The following is a 15114-nucleotide window of genomic DNA, read 5'->3' on the forward strand; positions in this document are numbered from 1 at the left end:
ATTTTTATGATAAATAGATAATAGTTTTTATCTGAACGATTATACGCCACTAGTGGTAAATTCTGAAACTAATTTTGACGTTTTAACAATAATGTGTCAAATATAAATATTACCTGAATTAACAATTTACCTATGTATAAATAAACTACTGTAATTGTAAAGTTACATAATGTAGTGCAATATGTAATTTTACAAATGCTAAAAATAATATAGGGAAATAACACGATTGACATTTTTTTATATTTGTTATTGTTATTTTATATCTCAACATAACCTATTTAAAACTGATAATATCGGTATAGTGTAAATTGCAATTTTTTCTAAAAATTGTTATTTACTAAACATAAAATAGTAAGTCTTTAATTTTTTATTACTTATTTATTTTCTAGGTCTGAAAATTTGGCCTTAATATGTTTAAAACCATATCATCTTGCAACGATTCAGTTGAGATTGATTTGCTGATTACTTTGTGATATAATACAATTATTTGTAAAAATTTTCTATTTACACTAATTTAAAATGCTGGAAAAAATAGAAGTTGGTAAATATATTTATTTGTTTCTATGTGTTTAGATTTGTTTTAAAATTTTTATAAATAACATTAATACTAAATGACAGGTTTATAAAATAAAATTATATATTTTTTTAACTATTTCAGATGTTATTCCTCAAGATTTGCGACACGAGGAGACGATTATTCAAATTGCAGATGCTTTAGATAATTTAGAATTTGCCGTTTCTCATACTTTCAATTGCATCAACAATAGAATATCCGATAATAGCAAAAAGTAAGTTTTTTTCAATTTTTAAATTGAAATTTAAATACTTTTGTAAGATTAAAAATAAATTAATAAATTAATGATTTTATTATATTTACAGGCTAGACATCATTAAATCAAGAGCAGAAAAAATTCAGGGACAACTTGAGTACCTTCAAACAAATTTGAGTTTAAAGGCAGTAAAAATGTATTCAGCGGCAAAATATCCAGCCAGTCATGTTTATAAAGAATATGAAAGTATAATGAAACCAAATATAAAAAAAGAAACTCTACCATCAATTTACAAAAGTTCACTACCAATTGCCGATACAATTGATATGCACTTAACTGCCGGTAGTAAAACTGAAAATGGACAATACGCGACTAATATTAATCTTCAAGAAAAATTACAATTTTATTATGTCAAATCGAAACCCTATAAACGAATAACAGATAGAGAAACAAATCAAGAACGTATAATGCCTGGACCATCTTCTATAAGTGCTCTTATACTTTTTAACAGTTCTAAAGAATCTGACGATCGAATTCATTTATCGCAAACCAGTGATAAACAGAAACTTGAAGACGCACCTGATTCTATACTTCAACCTTGGCACTCTTCTGAAATAGAATCACCCTCTTCTTATTTATATGCTCCTACTTTAGGCGAGGTAAATAATTTACAATTTAAAAAATTTATTTTCAATTGGAAAAATATTTTTTTTTTGACTGTATTTAATCGATTTTTTATTTTCAGGTTCCACAAATAAATGTCCCACTAACACTACCAGATCTACCAGGAATCGTCGATGATGAAAAATTCGTTCTTGATTTAAATTCCCAAAGTCCAATAGCACCATCATCGGCAACAGTAACTCCAACCGTTAGAATAGATCTTCCCACTCCAGTATCAACAACAGATGAAATAGATGTTCCCTCAGTTTCGGAACAAACTGTACAAAATTTGCCAAACTTTTCAGAAAGTAAAACAATTACGTCGGAGGTTATTTCATCGCCGCCGCCACCACCTCCACCTCCGCCACCTTCGAATCAGAATCTTGAGCAGAAAATTCCTGCACCTTCACAAGTATTGGTTCAAGGTCCTCCTCCTCCACCGCCACCTCCTCCACCACCACCACCTCCACCTCCGCCACCTTCTGCTCCACAGTCAGAAGGAGATACGAAAAAAGTGGAAAAGAAAGCAGCTTCCCCACAAATTCCAAAAGTTGTAGATGATCGTACAAATTTGATGGCAGCAATTCGTGATGCTGGTGGAGTTGGAAGAGCAAAACTTCGTCCCACTGTTGCCGCTGAAAAGCCAAATGAACGATGGGCATCAGCTTCAGTTGGTGGCGATTTGATGGCCGATCTTCATGCTAAATTATCACTGAGACGAAAAGGTATCGCCGGTGGTGGTATGAATGCTTTTGAAAGAATGTCCAGCATGATTCCACCACCTCCAAAACCTAGTGAAGTTTCTGATAGAAACTCAGCAACAAGTGAAGGTGATTCACAACCTGATAATGACGATTGGGAGGAATAACTTCTTTATACATTCCAATTTGTAATATATACATATATTTTACATATTAAATTCTTTAATCATTGTTTAATCAAAATTGTTCTTTTTTATGCGATCCCACGTCATTTTTCTCAATCATTTTGAAACTACTTTTATAATAAATAGATTCATTCATTAACTAATATAAAAAAAATAACAAAACTTTCTAGAAAAATATTATTGAAAATTGTTGAATTTTAAGATTTAAAAATTCTCTTCAAACAGGACTTTGAAATTACAGGTTCTAAAGATTAAGAAACTTAACAATTAGTAAAAAAAAATTTCATGTTTTACTTTCATAAATTACATCCTATATAATGGCAGTAGAAATATTGAATCTTCATTTTTGTCTTTTTTACAATATATTTTACCTAAGTTTATTATAAACTTATTAATCTATTAAAAAGTTGTTAAATATCAAAATTTTAATTGAGCTCAAAATATAATTTATATAAAATGAATCAATAATAAATTTCCTTAAATTAAATTAATTTTTTTCTAGATACTATGTAACAGAAGTCTTCAATTCAAAATGAAGACACGATTTAAAAAAAAAATTCCATAACTGTATAGTTGATATGTATATAAAATTAATTGATTTAATATTATATCTAATTGTAAACATATTTCAATTACAAAGCTCGTATACTCCAATGTTTAACAATTGATAAACTTTAAATACAAAACTTTATACTTTCGAATACTTTCAGTAGCAATTTTTATGCGTTAAATTTTCAATATTCACTTACATATTTTATAGTATATTAAAAAGTGGTAATTAAAATATATTCTGACGAAGGAATGTTTCAACACTAATCCTTCACCTTTTTTTTCAAAAAAAAAACCTGTCGACTATTTTAAATTAAAAAAAAAAAAAATTTCTAAAAATTTGTTTTTAAATATATCAATTGTATTTAGTAGCATCTATTAATGAATTAATTATTTAAAAACAAAATTAAAAAAATTTGCACAATGAAAAAATTTAAATAGTCGAAATTTTGATAATAGAGAAAAACAACCGTTCTTTCAAGAATAAATTAAATGATTAAAAAAAAAAAAAAAAACTAGTATATTTACAGGATTTTTTTTATAAATTAGGCGTGGCCCAATTTAAAAATTTCATGGCCATTTCAAAGCCAAGGAAGCACGCAGCATTTGCCGGAAATGCTCGCAACATTACAGGAACGACTCCTCTGTAGAGAGCGAGAGCTCCATCTTCTTTCATCAATTTAACAAAAACTTCACGAATTCCTTTTTTATATGTTCCCTCGGGTGCTGAAAAAATAAACCATAATTAATAACAATATATTTTTTTCAAAAATTAAAACCATTTAAATGATGCGATTTTATTTCTACTATAAGATAATAAAATCATAAATAATAATTCCTTTTTTTATTGTAAGATTTAAATTAAAATAATTCAATATATTACCTGTTTGCAATCGACTCTTCAGAACATCGGGAGGCATTCCAATAATCCAATTGGCAATACCAGCGCAACCACCGGCGATTATCGTTGAAACTAAACTGAGTTTTCCATCCTCTGGTGTCATTAGCCTCTGAAGTCCTTCATAAGTCATGAAATACATTCCTGAGGCAGGCATATCTGTAAAAAATAAAATTGCCCCCAAAAAAATGAAAAATTTTTTTAACTGTTTTCCTCAGGAATTAATAATAGAGAGTAATGTGTGTGGGTTGTGAACAGATAGTTTGACATCCTGTTTGATAGGAAACATCAAGGCAGACAGATAAGAGTCAACAAAACTCAGTTTCTCTTTAGTTCGATTCATATAATCAGAGTCATGAAATCTTTCTTTTAATTTGTTAAAATATTGGAAATATTATGGCAATTTTGTATTTCATCTTCACTCTATTTACACTGGTACGTGTCATGAGTAAAAATTCACTTTTTTACTCTCTGTACTTTTTTATTAATTTAAAATTGAAATAATAAAATTTAGATTTATGTATTCGAATATTAATTCTAAAAAAAAATTTTAATTATAAAAATTTTAGAGTAATAGTAATAATAATTATAGTATTTAATTTGCTGTTTATTGAAATTCATAAGGAAGAAAATTTTTATTTCAATGCGATAAATTTAAAAGAAATTTTGATAAACGTTTATCGTGAAACGTATCGTTTAAGTATAAAAATTGAAATATTCTAAACAATTTCTTAAACTTTAACGATAATAAAAAAGAAAAATGTTTTTTTAAAATTGCAAAATTGGAAATAAATTTAGTGTTGACTGCATGTGTCGATTAGGGACAGTATGCAGCACAAGTAGTTGATATCGGTGGCGTGTGGGAAATAAAATGTCCACAGGGATGCTCCTGCCAAATTCTGAAATTCGAGGATTTATCCCTTCATCAATGGCTCGATCCAAGGTCACAGAATAAGGTACGAAAAAAGGGAATTGCCGAAACTGGTTTCTCGAAATAATCTATTTTGTTGGAATTAGGCCGTGGATGATGATGATGATGCTGACAACGAGACTGGATCCATTTTCACCACTGATTTACTTAAAGTAGCAACGTGTGTCGTAGCTGAAAATCCATCAGAACTTCTCGCCAAACTCCCTTCCGATTTACAGGTCCTTCAATTACTAAGACAAATTTTGCTCCAAAGTTAATTAAATTCAAATTTTTTAAATTCTTTTATTGATTTTATTATTTAATTTCAATTAAATCGTTATCATTAATTTTTAAATAATTTTCCAATTTCAAGGTATTCACAATTTTAGAATCTGGAAATGGAGAATCAGATATTGTTCTTCATTCATCAGACTTTCAGCGTTTTGGAGATTTAATTTCTCTGGAAATTCAGGGCCAGGAAATTGGCAATATCACAAAAATAGTAAATCCTATAAAAAGAGGAGGAATTATTTTATCAGCAGATACTTTACTTCCTTTGGGAATGACATTACTTTACCTAAATCTGGAACGAGTGACATTGACGAATTCAAGTTTGACGAACAAAAATAAAGCAAATTTAGTAGTGAAACCAGCAATTTCTTCAACTGAGGATTCAATTTTTCCAAAGAACAATTCAATTAATCTCGCGGGACACAGATTAATTTTTCTGAGTCAACAGGTGAATGACAGTAAAGATGATATGGAAATTCTTCCCTACGATATTTTTAAACAGGAAGTAGAAGGACGAACGGATATTGGTGGACTTTTTACTGGATTAAGTGTTTTAACACACTTGAGAGTTTACGATTGTGAACTCAAGGACATTTCTTGGCACATGTTTGATGGTTTAGAGAATTTAATTTATCTCTCGTTGGAAAAAAATGATTTAAAAGTCATTCCTGAATTTTGCTTCTATGGAACTCCGAATTTAAAAAAATTGTCTCTCGCCGAAAATCAATTATTGACACTAACCAGTGTCGATCTTGCAGGACTTTTGACACTCGAGCATTTGGATTTAAGTGGAAATAATCTCACATTTTTATCAGAATTAACATTTCCTCCATTTCCAAATCTTCAAGTCGCTAATTTTGAGAGAAATCCTTTGGACTCAATTTTTCCCAGGTATATAAATATTACAATTTTATGAATACAAATTAGAAAATTAACTCGTAAATTTTTTCTAGCACTTTTGAAATAATGAACACAACTTTACAACTTTACATTGGAGGCGAAGGATCAAAATTAAAACTTCAAAAGAACTCATTTTTAGGTCTACGAGAATTAGAGGTCCTACATCTTTTTAATGTTGAAATGGAGAATTTAGAAAGATTTTTTCTACAAGGAATGCCGGCACTCAAGCAACTTAAATTACGAGGAAATATTTCGAGAATAGAATTCGATGCATTTATTGATTTAATTCAACTTATTGATTTGGATTTAAGACATTGTCATTTGAGACAAATTTCAATGGACGCATTTTATGGTTTGGAAAATGTGAAACGAATTGATTTATCCTACAATGATTTGGATTACATTCCTCCAGGTTTATTTGCCATTCAACAGCAAAAAAGTCTCAAAGAAATTATTCTCAGTAAAAATAGAATAACTACATTGCCACATGATTTTTTCAAAAGTTTAAGAAACATTAATAGACAGCCACAAATTCAAAATCTTCGCTTAGATGGAAATCCCTGGGATTGTAGTTGTGCAATGGAAAACTGGAATCCTCACGTTGTAAGTTTTTTAATATATTATTTTTTATTTTTAAGTAGAGTAATTTTATATTTCTTTGTAGGTAAATAAAACTCGAGAAACAACACCGAGATGTTTCACACCTAAATCAGTTCAAAATTGGGGAGTTTTTCACGCTTTACGTAAAGGAGGACTTCAATGCAAACGATTCAAGAGAAGACAAATCCGCAAGTTATCTAAAGTACCAAATATGGAGGAGAATAATATTAGTTAATTGGTATTTTTTAATAAATAAGTTTAGAAGTAAGTCTCTTTATAGAAAAGAATCAAATAAATTAGAATATAAACGAGAAAATTTTTCATTAATTTTTTTTATCTTTTAAGTGTGTATTTAAAAAAAAAGAAAATTAGTTTTACCTCTTAAAAGAGTGGCACAGGTTCCTTTATAAATACTTCGAATTCCTCCTTCTCTGTATAATTGTTTAACTACATCATTTGGACCACTATATTTTGGTTTTGCTTCACCATGTTGAATTTGTAAAAGACATTTAATTCTTTCGCCAGGTGCCATGATAATAGTCGTAAAAATACCGCTAAAAGCCCCAGCGTAGAATAATTGAACAAGTGTTAATTTTTCATCAGGGGTTTTTTGCTGTAATTTTTTTCCCAATCCGTAACCTAAGAAACTCATCGCAAAAATTGGAGCAACTCCAACAAGTGGTGCTGCCATTCCTGTAATGTAAATAAAAAAAAAAAAAATAGATTAATATAATAATAAATAATGTTTTTTGCAAAACAAAAACATATCGAAAATTATTTCTATGTCAACAATAAATGTACCTTTATATAAACCTAGAAATCCTTCCTTAGAAATAGTTTTTTTAGCACAGTCAAAAGTTCCTTTATAAAGGGGAGATTCATTTAAACCTGGTTTAGGCATTGTTTGCAGGCGAACCTAATTAAAAAAAAAAAAAATTTTAAATACTAAAAATTGCTAAACAATATTTAAATTTAAATATAAATAAATTTAGAGTGAAAAGTGTTTTAATAAATTAAATAATTAGAATAAAATTTACAATTTGGTAACAAAATATCTAGAAAAGAAAAAAAAATATATATATACTTTACAAAATAAATGAAAAATTAAAAATAATTTAGTTTTTAATACAAATTTTATAAATTGCAATTAAAATATAACCTCACTTTTATTGTATCAAGAGGATGACCTGTTACAATTGTACAGATTCCTCCAAATCCTCCACTCAAAAAATATTTCACGGGGCTCACGTTTTCAGACATTTTTATTACTTTTTTTTTAAAAATATATTTATAAGTATAAAAAAATAATTTAAATTATAAAATTCAACTACTTTTCAATATAACTATTAACAAAGTTGTGTGCCAGAAAATAGCACATTATTTGTAATTCGTCCTCTCCTCTGACGGTCAAAGTCCATTTATAATGTATCAAACTGCTCCTCTGTAACACATATTATTCATTTTATTAGGAGCAATTGATATGTACTTGAATGACACTGGCAAGCTGAATTTGCATTTTCATTTTATTCTTATTCAATGCTAAAAATTGCATATAGACATAAAATTATACAAATATATTTCGTTTCAAATAATTATTATGTAAGTTATACAAGTAAATTCATTTTTTACAACATAAACTGATTTATAATTTAAAAGACGGAAATATTTATATAAGTATTAAAAAAATTATTAATTATAATTATATTAAATATTCATAATTAAAAATATTTAAAATCTTAAATAGTTTTATAATTAACAAAGCCTATGTCAAAAATTTGTCTTTAAAATTAAATTTGTTAACGGACTTATTTGTTTATATGATTCTAATAAAATAGCAGTTTTTTAATTAAAAAATCACACATAAACATATATACATATCAGACATATAGGCATAAAATGTGTTTTGATTTAAGACTTGTTGACTAGAAAACCAAATGAAAATATAATTAAAGTGTCACGTGTATTTATGTCACGACATGTGCATCAATGACAATAAAATGAAGAACATAAATTTATAGTAAATATTCGAAAATCTTATCACCTTACGACAATTCTTGTTACTGATCAGCTGATTCAAATACAAATGTCCATTAACAATCAAATATAAAAGTACATTCTTATAAAATACAAAATAAAAAATTTGCTTTACTCTTGACAGTATTTACTATATTAAATACTTTTCAACATCACAAATTTTACCGATAAAAATATTATAAATATGAATCAATACAAATGATAAAAACTTCAGTTTGTCCTCTTTCGGTTTTGAGGTTAGGGTATTTAGTTTTTGACAAAATGTCGTGTTTGTGACGAACATCTGTTCATTGTTTATGACTGGTTCATGATATATAAAAAACATGTAAATAAAGTGCCAGTAATTAAAAATTTCCCACGAAGTGTTGATTGAGGTATTTAAAAACATTTTTTTCATTATAATAGAAAACTGAATTTCAGTCTTGAAAAATATAAAAATTTTTGTCTACATATATTTTATTGAAGTTATATTTTTATATACTAATTTTGTTAATTTAATTATAGAAAATATAAAGATTAGTTTCATGAATTTCCTCATTTTTAATAATATAAAATTTTCTCAGTTATGTAAAGAATCAAATTGAATAATTGACAAGTTTTGGTAATACATTTTTTTTTGTCACTCTCATTTGTTTAAATTTGTACAACAATCATATTCTTTTCATATTCAAAATAAACTATATATTTCTCAATACATTTATTTACATTTAAACTACAAATACAGTAGCTTGAAAAGAATGACGAAAATTGTTTAGACTAAGCATAATATTATTTGTTAATTTTAGATTTTATAATATTTACAGAAAATCTTAAAAAAAATGACAGACAAAATGCAAAGTAGTCAATCTCAGCCAATTGTTAAAATTGGTCATTATACATTAGGACAAACTCTTGGTGTTGGAACTTTCGGGAAAGTAAAAAGTAAGTAAATTTTTCTAGAAAATAATTTTTCTTAAATCGAAGAATTTATTAATTTGGTAAATTTTATCTTTATTTATTAGTTGGAGAACATGTGTTAACAAAACATAAAGTTGCTGTAAAAATTCTCAATCGTCAGAAAATCAAGAGCTTAGATGTCGTTGGAAAAATTCGAAGAGAAATTCAAAATCTTAAATTATTTAGACATCCGCATATTATTAAATTGTAAGTGAATTTTTAATTGTTTCTTCTTTTTTAAAATTACATTTTTTTTCCCATTTCTTAGATATCAGGTGATTAGTACACCGACGGATATATTTATGATAATGGAATATGTTTCTGGTGGAGAATTATTTGATTATATTGTAAAGCATGGCAAACTAAAAGAATACGAAGCGAGAAGATTTTTTCAACAAATAATTTCTGGCGTGGATTATTGCCATCGTCATATGATTGTTCATCGTGATTTAAAACCTGAAAATCTTCTTCTTGATCACAATTTACATGTTAAAATTGCAGATTTCGGTAAAGTTGATAAAATTTTTTTATTTTCTATTTTATTTATGCTCCGAAAATTAAAAAAAAATAAAATAATTTCGTTTTAATTATGTATATTGTTTTGTATATAGGTTTATCAAACATGATGATGGACGGAGAATTTTTGAGGACTTCTTGTGGATCTCCTAATTATGCAGCACCGGAAGTAATTTCTGGAAAATTGTATGCAGGTCCTGAAGTTGATATTTGGTCATGTGGAGTAATTTTATACGCATTATTGTGTGGCACATTACCATTTGACGATGAACACGTACCAACTCTTTTTCGCAAAATTAAGTGTAAGATATCCTTTTTAACTTAATAAATTTTGAATAAAATATTTTTGATTTATAGAATTGATTAAATTTTTCTTAAATTTTCAGCCGGTATTTTCCCAATACCAGAATATTTAAACAAAAGTGTCGTGAGTCTTCTTTGTCATATGTTACAAGTTGATCCCATGAAACGTGCAACAATCGAGGATATTAAGTAAGTTTAATATAAAAATATTTTAAATATTTCTATTAATGTTAAAAAAAAAATAATTTTTATTTCAGAAAACATGAATGGTTCCAAAAAGATTTACCAACATATTTATTCCCTTCGCCCGTTGAACAAGATTCATCTGTGATAGATACGGAAGCCATTAACGAGGTTTGTGAGAAATTCAACGTTCAAGAATCGGAAGTACACTCTGCATTACTTAGCTGTGATCCTCATGATCAATTGGCAATAGCCTATCATTTGATCATTGATAATAAAAGAATTGCTGATGAAGCTGCAAAAGCTGAATTAAAAGATTTCTACGTTGCTTCAAGTCCACCTCCTGTTGCTTTCAGTCCTAGTGAGTCAAACAACAGTCCCTTGCGCCCTCATCCTGAAAGAATTGCTCGTAAGTATTTTCAATTTTTTTTTTTTTTTAACTAGAACTCTATTAATTTTTTTATTGTTTTCCTTTTGTAGTCACGTTTTAAAGTTCATAATAATTTTTTAAACTCGTAAATTTCTGTGCAAAGAATATTTATTTTCATCAAAGCTTTCCGCGATCGTCAAGGTTCTTTAGGCAGTGCTACAGCTCAAGTTCCGGGTAATAGAAACACTCCTGTCAAAAGGGCGAAATGGCATTTAGGAATCAGGTCTCAATCTAAGCCACATGACATCATGAATGAAGTGTACAGAGCAATGAAAGCTCTTAATTTTGTGAGTTAATTCTTTTCTTTTAATAAAAAAAAAAAAAAAACTTTTAGATAAAGTACTAATCTATCATTTTTTTTCATAAGGAGAATTAAAACTAAATTAAAAATGTCTAATCAATATAGATTAAAAATAATATAATTCTTTGATCGTAGGAGTGGAAGATTATAAACGCATACAGTGTTCGAGTACGACAGAAAAACAAAGTCACAGACAGGTACAGCAAAATGTCTCTTCAATTGTATCAAGTAGATTATAAAAGTTACCTTTTAGATTTTAAATCACTTTCGAGTGAAGAGAGCGAAGACATGATGGTTTTAGGTAAAATTTCAAACATCAATAAAAATATTTTATATTTACTTTTAATGTTAATTAATAATTATTATTATTTTAGATCCAACTCTTCCTCCTCCTCAAGCGACTGGTCACCATACAATGGAATTTTTCGAAATGTGTGCTGCTTTAATTACTCAGCTAGCACGATAAAAGTTCAAATAACGCTAGGGAAAACGGGGTGTCGGTAAAGTAAAATAGTAATAATATTAATAATGAAAATAAAATTTAAAAAGTATTTTACGAGTCAGTAGTCATTTTATTTCATGTACATAAGTTTTTATAGCGTAATCTTACACAATATTCTGATTTAAATTAGAATTTTTTGATGTGACCCTTCATTTTTAAATTGAAAACTAAATTTAAATTTTTAAATAGGGTCAAATTCATCAATTCTGATTCATTTATTAAAAGGCAAACTTTTTGCATCGAACATGTTTGTATTTAAAAAAAAAATTGTACTAGTTACCAAAAAACATTATTTCCAAGTAGAGCATTGTAGATAGTTTTTAATGGTTGTTTTATTTTCTTCTTCTTTTTTTTTTACAAAAAGGTTCGCTTTTAATAATAAGAATATTGCATATTTGAATTTTGAAATTATGGAAAGTTCAATTCTTAGCGCGGAATACTGCTGTTTACATATTACTGTAAATTTTTATTATTATATACGACGAATTCCGTTACATTGTAATTATTATCATTTATTATAAAACGATTTTTTTGGAGTAACGGAGCTTAATTAAAGATTGATCATTCATTAATAAAATTGATTTGTTATAAAAAAGAAAATCCATGCTTAGAAAAATATACATTGTCCTAATGATCATACAATTGTTTATCTTTTTTTCATGTATACATCACACATACAATTAAAATTCCTAGACTAAAAATATATATTTATATATTTTATCGAATACAAAGAAATGCAAACTACAGATGTGTATCGTACAACTGTGGTCAAATAATTCTTTAAAAATCTTCCAAGTTAAATTAATGTACAGTTATGCATTAAATTATAAATGAGATAAGTTTAAAAAAAAAAAAGAAAATACTTTTTTCTTTTTTTTATACTTTCCTCTAACTCTTTTTATTATTTGGTGATTTGGCTTTCAAGATAATAATTCTTGACATTAACAAAATGTACAATAATGGCACCTTCACTTCAATATTCTTTATACAATTAATTATAACTAAAAATTCTCTGCTGCCCAATATAACTGCCAGTTATTTCTTTAATAAATTTCATCACTTAAATAAAATTGCGCACATTTATTGATATGAAAGTTTCTCTAATTCTAATATTGTGCTCGCTTGTTTTTTTTTTCTTTTGGAAGATCTAAAAATTGATCTCTGGGGGAAGCGTTTAAAATCACTCTTTAGGCTGGGTGTGTTTAATTAAAAAATTGACAATTATGTCAATATTTAAGGCTCAAAAATTTAGCAAAATAAAGTTCGTACCACACAATACGATTACCTATATAGTTGTTAATCACAAATATGCCCTTACGTTTCAATATGTGTGCTGGTAAAATTATACTGACTAATGAACATTTCCATCACACACACATTTTTCTTTTTAGTCTTTTCGATATCTTTCAATAATTTTTTGTTTAGCAAAAAGTTACGTTTTATAAATACTTGGCCAGAGGAGAAAAACTATAACGTTCGCTAGAGACGTTTTAAAATTCAATAAAATATAATTGCGAGTATATTTTTTTTAGAATGAGTTTTGTTAAATCTCCTGCTGCGCCTCTTCGTTGGGATCGTTGTCAACAAATTCCACATGCGTGAAAGGAAAGTGACCAACTTTCCCATGCAATTCACCCTCCCATTGACCGTTAATATTTGTTTTTGTTACTTTTATTATATCGCCAATTTCAAGTTTCAAAGCCGTTTTATCGTAGGCATTTGGCTCACGTGCTTGTTTTACTTTTGCGAATGCAGGCAATGTTCGCTGAATATTTGCACGTCGATTTGTTGGTGTTACTGAGAATTCTGGATGTGAAGCCTGTGTTGTTGATAGACCTAAATTTGAACTAGAACCTGAGCTTCCTCCACTTTCGGGTCGTTTACTTTCAACGTGTCCATCCTCGTCGTATTTTTGAACGTAGGGAACTGGTACTGATCCCGATTGTCCGAGACTGTTTCTTGCTGTCCACCATTGTTCCTCGTCTTTTGATATTATCGTCAAAATATCTCCTGTTTTAAATAATTAAATTAATTAAATTGGATTTTCTAATGACGCATTTTTTTTTTTTTTTTGAAAAAATAAAAATTACCTTTTCTAAATGGCAAATCATCAGGATCGTTTCCTTCGAAATCATATTTTGCAATTACCCTGTGTAATTTTTTGAGTGCTGGCCTAATAAGTGGTGTTGTGTCAAGGTAATGAAGTTTATAAAACGCTAATAGAGTGGGAATATCGGGAAATATTTGTTCACCTATTCGATATCGAATTTGATCGCCTTGTTGCATTTTATTTATGATGTAATGACTAACTTTGCTGTCCTCCTTAACACAAAGTACGAAATCACCATGTATGGATTTACTGTCTCGAACTAGAAAAACACCACCTTCTTTTTCATTCATTAGCAAATCCGAGGCATCTTGTCTCGACATTGCTCCAAAATACCAACTGAAATAGTTTTAATTCATTAAAAGCTAATTAAGTTACAAAATATATTCCAAATAAAATGTGTAAATTTAAATTAAAAATTCAAAATAAAATAGAAAAAATAATAAATATAATACAAAATCGGATAATTTAATCAGTCTCATATAAATTTCTGACATTTACCCAAAATAAACAATTCATGCAATTAGTATCAAGAGAATAGATTATACAATTCGTTTATGTCTTTTTAAATAATTTACATAAATGAAATCGTAAACATCTTAAATTCTTTAAGTAAACAATAAGAAAGGTATAGAAAAATGTCATTGAAATTACAAGGTTAACATTAAATTACGTCAAAGACAATTACCTAGATTTATCATACTGATCAAATGTAGCAGCCATTTTTTAAAACCTGTTTCACTTATCAAATTTCACTGATAATTAGCAGCCTCCCTGTCAATTATAATATGATCAAAGTGATATGAAACACAGACGAGATTTTCAAGTAAAACATCTTCATATCGAAAGGCGAAAAAGAATCTATTGGTACAAATAGAAATTTTTATTGGAAAAAAAATTCTCACAGAAAAAAACTTTTAATTAAATATCACGTAATTATTTAATATCCTCGAGTTCAATTTTATGATAATTTCACTCTTAAAATATAGTCACAACAAAAGTTCTCTCAAAGGGTTGCGTTTTGAGGTAGGCCGTAAACATTCCAAACAATTGTTATTTATTACTTCATAAAATGTCACTTTATCGTATTTTTTATTTCCAGCAAATTTCTGTCTATAACTACTATATAACTATCACACATTATATTTACAATTCAAATTTTTAACATATGTAAAACAGTGTAAACATTTGTTCCGAAAAACGGAGTGTTGGAAGTTTGCCATACAAAAATGGCTGCCACCTGCCCTATTATGTCCAGTTCACATGCGCAGAAAATAAATAGAGGATTAAGCTTTTTTTCCGCGAATTTTCAAAAAATTGCAAAATTAAAAAAAA

General features: G+C 27.9%; 5 protein-coding genes across 9 annotated transcripts; 3 read left to right on the forward strand and 2 right to left on the reverse strand.

Moving 5' to 3' along the window:
* The first annotated feature begins 56 nt into the window (after window positions 1-56).
* On the forward strand, window positions 57-3383 carry LOC127289621 (WASH complex subunit 1-like). 2 transcript variants are annotated; one of them, XM_051317678.1, is made up of 5 exons: window positions 57-134; window positions 390-541; window positions 659-788; window positions 880-1429; window positions 1516-3383. In XM_051317678.1, the coding sequence occupies exons 2-5, from the start codon at window positions 520-522 to the stop codon at window positions 2299-2301; spliced, it is 1488 nt and encodes a 495-aa protein (XP_051173635.1). In that variant the 5' UTR covers window positions 57-134; window positions 390-519; the 3' UTR covers window positions 2302-3383. The 2 variants fall into 2 exon arrangements, with proteins under 2 accessions (XP_051173635.1, XP_051173634.1); XM_051317677.1 differs by having other exon boundaries at window positions 60-296.
* LOC127289624 (congested-like trachea protein) lies at window positions 2835-8669 on the reverse strand. 2 transcript variants are annotated; one of them, XM_051317683.1, is made up of 6 exons: window positions 8509-8669; window positions 7632-7908; window positions 7269-7383; window positions 6846-7160; window positions 3752-3925; window positions 2835-3594 (listed from the first exon to the last, which is right to left on the reverse strand). In XM_051317683.1, the coding sequence occupies exons 2-6, from the start codon at window positions 7725-7727 to the stop codon at window positions 3407-3409; spliced, it is 888 nt and encodes a 295-aa protein (XP_051173640.1). In that variant the 5' UTR covers window positions 7728-7908; window positions 8509-8669; the 3' UTR covers window positions 2835-3406. The 2 variants fall into 2 exon arrangements, with proteins under 2 accessions (XP_051173640.1, XP_051173641.1); XM_051317684.1 differs by lacking the exon at window positions 8509-8669 and adding an exon at window positions 8342-8458.
* On the forward strand, window positions 3977-6936 carry LOC127289618 (insulin-like growth factor-binding protein complex acid labile subunit). 2 transcript variants are annotated; one of them, XM_051317672.1, is made up of 6 exons: window positions 3977-4201; window positions 4648-4722; window positions 4784-4915; window positions 5050-5858; window positions 5921-6470; window positions 6532-6936. In XM_051317672.1, exons 1-6 carry the CDS (start codon window positions 4163-4165, stop codon window positions 6700-6702), a joined length of 1776 nt encoding a protein of 591 aa, XP_051173629.1. In that variant the 5' UTR covers window positions 3977-4162; the 3' UTR covers window positions 6703-6936. The 2 variants fall into 2 exon arrangements, with proteins under 2 accessions (XP_051173629.1, XP_051173628.1); XM_051317671.1 differs by having other exon boundaries at window positions 3979-4201; window positions 4588-4722.
* A 40-nt stretch (window positions 8670-8709) lies between the features above and the next one.
* On the forward strand, window positions 8710-11726 carry LOC127289619 (5'-AMP-activated protein kinase catalytic subunit alpha-2). Of its 2 annotated transcripts, none has more exons than XM_051317673.1 (10): window positions 8710-8875; window positions 9305-9422; window positions 9503-9644; window positions 9706-9944; window positions 10049-10255; window positions 10340-10445; window positions 10514-10848; window positions 10993-11156; window positions 11306-11471; window positions 11545-11726. In XM_051317673.1, the coding sequence occupies exons 2-10, from the start codon at window positions 9320-9322 to the stop codon at window positions 11634-11636; spliced, it is 1554 nt and encodes a 517-aa protein (XP_051173630.1). In that variant the 5' UTR covers window positions 8710-8875; window positions 9305-9319; the 3' UTR covers window positions 11637-11726. The 2 variants fall into 2 exon arrangements, with proteins under 2 accessions (XP_051173630.1, XP_051173632.1); XM_051317675.1 differs by having other exon boundaries at window positions 8711-8875; window positions 11011-11156.
* Window positions 11727-11986: 260 nt separating this feature from the next.
* On the reverse strand, window positions 11987-15035 carry LOC127289625 (adapter molecule Crk). Its single transcript, XM_051317685.1, has 3 exons — window positions 14468-15035; window positions 13763-14118; window positions 11987-13682 (listed from the first exon to the last, which is right to left on the reverse strand). The coding sequence occupies exons 1-3, from the start codon at window positions 14500-14502 to the stop codon at window positions 13216-13218; spliced, it is 858 nt and encodes a 285-aa protein (XP_051173642.1). The 5' UTR covers window positions 14503-15035; the 3' UTR covers window positions 11987-13215.
* Window positions 15036-15114: the final 79 nt, after the last annotated feature.

Source organism: Leptopilina boulardi, unplaced genomic scaffold (assembly GCF_019393585.1).
Source record: "Leptopilina boulardi isolate dan_hultmark-lab unplaced genomic scaffold, ZJU_Lbou_2.1 LbouV2_48, whole genome shotgun sequence".
NCBI lineage: Eukaryota > Metazoa > Arthropoda > Insecta > Hymenoptera > Figitidae > Leptopilina > Leptopilina boulardi.